Raw genomic sequence first — 4569 nt, forward strand, 5'->3', positions numbered from 1 at the left:
CGACGGGGCTAGCCGTGTGGCATGGGCCTGGATGGGATGTACATACGGCAGCGGTACGTGTGTACGCTGTAATACGGGTATCTAACGTGCATCCAGGGGGGGTTGTAACGTGTTCCCTCCATCTCTCCCATCCCTCCCCCCCCAGAGTTGCTTGGCAGCACTCGCCTGGGGGGCCCCTGTCGGGTTCAACCAGGCCCACATCCCGGGCGAAGTCGACAGGGCCCGCGTTAACCTAACGCCCTAGGTACTTGCTGCCCACCCCTCGGGCGTCGACCCTAGCAGCCGATCGTCTGGACATGGACCGCCTTGCACTCACTGACTGATCACTATTGCTCTCCCCACGCCATGCAGATTGCCTTGGTGTACTTGGTATATGACCCCCCCCGCCCCCCTCACACCCCTCCGTCTCATCAACTCTGTCCAGTCCATCGGTAACCCGTACACACTACTTGAACTCGACATCCACAACTCAGTTCTGTCTTGGATATTTTTACCATCATCAGCATTAACACCCACACGTACATTCCCACAACATCAACCTCCTCCCTCTGTGTTAGCCTCGCAGAGACGCACATCTCGACCCGGCTCTTGAACTCCTGGACCTCCCCAGGTTAACAACATCTTGAATCAACAACCCCACCACCACAGCATCAATGTTATCGGAACAGGCTCTCAACAAGCGGAACTGGGAGGGGAAAGAGGATGTTCTCCTCCTAGAACTGCACTCCGCTTATGGGCCGAACTGGACTCGCATCGCAGGGGGGATGGGCATCCGGTCGGCCAAGCAGTGCCGGGAACGGTACACACAGCACCTCAAGCCTGGGCTCAACCGGTCTCCCATCTCAGATGACGAAGGGCGGCAGATCATGAGGATGGTCAGCGAGAGCGGACAGCGATGGGCACAGATCGCCAGGAGTCTGGGCACCAACCGCAGCGACAACCAGATCAAGAACTGGTGGAACGGAGCGAAACGCAAGGAGACGTCCAAGAGACAAGAAGCGGGCCAAGAGCAACACAGCCAACGTCCTCCATATCCTCAAGATCTCTCGCCATCGCTAGGGCTCGCTGCCCTTCCCGAGCGCCGCGGGATCCTTCCCCCGGTGCCTCTCGACCTCCCCTTCGAAGTTGCCCGCTCCCGGTCCTCGCCAGCTCGCTCCTACGACTCGGAACGGCCCCCGTCCCTTGTGTCGGACAACGGGTCATCCTGGAGCATCTCCCAGCCTGCTTCGGCATCGTGCTCGCCCACCACTTTCTCGCTACCGCCCCTTCTCTTCGCCCCTCCGACACCACCAGCAGGCAGCTGCCTCCCCGCTCCTGCCCTCCTGAGCCACGGCTTTGGGCCGGGGCCCATTCGCCGGTCATCCGAGGTCTTGCAGTCCAGCAACTACTCCCCTCGGTGCCACTACGTCACCACCGCACCCAACACACCCATCGGCCGGGCTTCAATCTCCTCTTCTTCACGCTGGGAGCCGTACCCAACCAAGGGGCGGAGGCCAAGCACGGGGTATTCCTACCAAGAGCACGAGCACGACAGCGAGGGCGAGAGGAGGGACAAGGGTTCACTCTCGTTCCTGCTTAACTAAGAGGATCTACCACATCGTGGTCCTTTTTCCTACTCGGGCTCTTCTGCTAGATGGCGTACACGGGTGGCATCGGCGTTTGTGTTTCCCTTTTCTCTTTTGGGCTTTGGTTTTCGGGGGACGGTTTATCACGAGCGGATACCTCTCACAGGGAGTGAAAGACAAGGGGCATATGTCGGGTTGGTTTACTGTTTCGTTTTAGGATACCCAGTTTCTGTTTTTGTTTTCTTTCTGGTTTTGGTACATCTGGTCCAAGCAAACGTCGGTCCTTACCACCCAGCATCCTCGTCTTTCTTGGATGACCTTTTTCCTTTGTCCTATATCATGGGGTATATGTGGATGGGCAGGCGGCAATGTTACGGAAAATCGGGTACGAAAGTGGACATGCCTTGTACAATAATAATTGGGACTCAGTGCTAGTGCCCAGTAGGGAAGAATAACCTACCTACCTAATAACCAGCGGCTGACAACCGCGCATTTCTGATGCAAGAACGATATTACATTGCAGGCGGTGGATGTAGACCATGTAACTTTGCTCAGCTGTCAGTGGAGTGCCAGTTGTTCGGATGCATTTTGTTGGGCGACAGAAGACGGTGACGACTGCCCTCGTTCAAGGCGGTGTCAGAAAAAGCAAGACCCTCGAGTTTCTCTCCTCGAAGCGAAGGCAGCAAAATGTTCGCTTCAGCCAGCCAGCAAAACTGGAATGGAAGGTGGCACTCATGCGCATGAAACTGGGAAGGGCCGACCTGACCGAGTTTGCCGCCTCCCGTCTGAACCCGGGTTCATCCCGAATTCACAAATGCTTTCTTGGGAAAGAGCAGTGGATGCCAACCTGGACGCCAACCTGGACGCCAACCTGGATGCACCAGGGCTTCTTCGAATTTGATTGGGGCCTCGGCCTCAGTGACCGAGGTATCAGACACTGAACTGAACATGGGAAATCCCAAGAATACCATCATCAATACTTCGTACAGCAGTAACATGGAAGCGATCGTAAACAAATCTTCAATGGTTATTTTTATTTATTTTTATTCTAGTGGCCGTCGTGACCACCTGGATTTTCACTCCGTCTAAATTTGCAGCGTTACTTACTATTTTCCACTCCCTACTGGTAACTTACCGCCTCACCTCTCACAACCCACCACGACTCGAAAGGCAAACAAACGGCCATGATCGAACCAAGGTACGGAATGCTACCCACGATCAACGCACACTCGATGACATCGTACCTGGGTCACACGAGCTGAGCCAGCCGAAAAGCAAGAGCTCCCAACCACCCATCGAGACGATCAGATGCCTTGCAGAAGAAGATCGCTACCACTTCAACAAGCCTGCAAGCCTTGTTGCTGTCTTATGCTATTCGTTACACAAGGGTAATATTCCCGTAACACCACCACGTCAGAGCCGAGCTGGCGGATCAGACCCGTGTTCCGTTGTTCCGTTTCGGCGCCGCCCAAGGATGATCGCCGGTATCCTCGCCGGCTGCCCCGTCTTTGAAAAATTCACTCTGCATCGCTGCGAACGCCCAAACTCCCGTCCCTCCCTTCCCAGACAGCTGGGGCGAGCTGAAAAGCGGTTCCAGGGAACGAGATCACCCGCGCCTCGACATGACATCCAAGGACATGAATGGCTGAAACTTGCCAGTCCCGCCCACGATCCGCAGCCCTGACGCAGCGATACCCCGGCATTGGGGACCGGGGCCACAGGGGGGGGGGGGGGGGGGGGGCCGTGGTTGATCTCAACGGCCCTGGTCAAGACTTGCTAGCGCTGCTCCACCGAAACCGCCTTGCCCTTTCAAAATCCCGGAACAGCGGAGATCGGGGCCAGTGTGACGCCCGCACTATCCGCTTCTTGCTCCCAAACGCTGCCATCTTTTGGAACGAAACAGCCCAGGCCTCCCCGCGGAAGCAACGCGGGGTGGTATTTACTTTACCAATGCAACCTCGGGAACTACCAGGTCGGCGACCTCGCAACGCACGGGTTCGAATACTTTATACCGTCTGTGCAACCCAAGTTGCAGATCCCGCGATTGCGACAGAGCACGCTCTGTTGTCACACCCGGCAGAGGAAAATGCTGCGAGAGCGAGTGTTTGCGGGGAACTGTCGCCCACTAACCAGGCGGAGATATCGTGACCGATACCTCGATTCAATTTGCTTTGCGCCGGGGGCGACGCCATGGCGCACAAGGCCGTCGTCGTCCGGTTTCCTGCAGGGTAAAAGAAAAACCAGCACTTTGGCCGTTCGGATAGTTACATGGTTACTGTGTAAGAAGAGCCTCAGCGGAGGAAGACGACGGAACATTTGTTTGGCTTTCCCGAATCCTTCCAACGCCCCAAAACACCGGGGCAAAGAAGCCACGGCAACGCCCCCGAGATCCAATTCGATTTCACTGCAGGCCCCGCATCGTTTGCAGGCGATGAAGCAAAAGCCTGCATCCGTCGAGATCACGGAGACCGATTCCCGGGGTGAAACAAACCCATTCGCAGAAGAGCGGAGAAGCATGACGGAATGGGACCGCCGACACGGAACCAGCAGAACTCGGCGCCAATCTGTTCTTGAAGAAGGATCTGCGCGAGGATTCCACAATCGTTGGGTCCCTTGTTGACAGAGATCGATCCGGATAAGTCCACGGCTCACCGGATACTCACACGGCCTCTAGCCGGATCCAGAAAGTATAACAAGGCCACAGCCGTGTCAAAATTGCAGTGGGAAGATCATCCCGCGATGGGACTGTGTGCATGGCATTTCACTCCCCCAGGGATTCGCTCAGCTCGCGGCAACTTCCGGCCGATTCATGGGAGTGCTTCTTCCCCCGACCCCCCTCCCCCGGCGCAACGAACCGTGGATATATCACCTGAGACGCTGCTAACTCCGGATCAAGCACAAATGGCATTGTACTTGGTAGTTAACGAGGGGCCTGTATCCATTGTGGGCTTGGTCGGGCCCACGGGCCTCGACTAGGGCCCGGGTTCCCTCACACAGACTTTGA

At 56.5% G+C, this 4569-nt stretch overlaps 1 protein-coding gene across 1 annotated transcript; it reads left to right on the plus strand.

Annotated features, from left to right (window-relative positions):
- Window positions 1-210: 210 nt before the first annotated feature.
- Window positions 211-1850, plus strand: F5144DRAFT_198113 (Homeodomain-like protein). Its single transcript, XM_066782878.1, has 3 exons — window positions 211-244; window positions 352-369; window positions 425-1850. Exon 3 carries the CDS (start codon window positions 654-656, stop codon window positions 1581-1583), a length of 930 nt encoding a protein of 309 aa, XP_066645138.1. The 5' UTR covers window positions 211-244; window positions 352-369; window positions 425-653; the 3' UTR covers window positions 1584-1850.
- The last annotated feature ends 2719 nt before the right edge of the window (window positions 1851-4569 follow it).

Source organism: Chaetomium tenue (assembly GCF_020726465.1).
Source record: "Chaetomium tenue strain MPI-SDFR-AT-0079 chromosome Unknown F5144scaffold_3, whole genome shotgun sequence".
NCBI lineage: Eukaryota > Fungi > Ascomycota > Sordariomycetes > Sordariales > Chaetomiaceae > Chaetomium > Chaetomium tenue.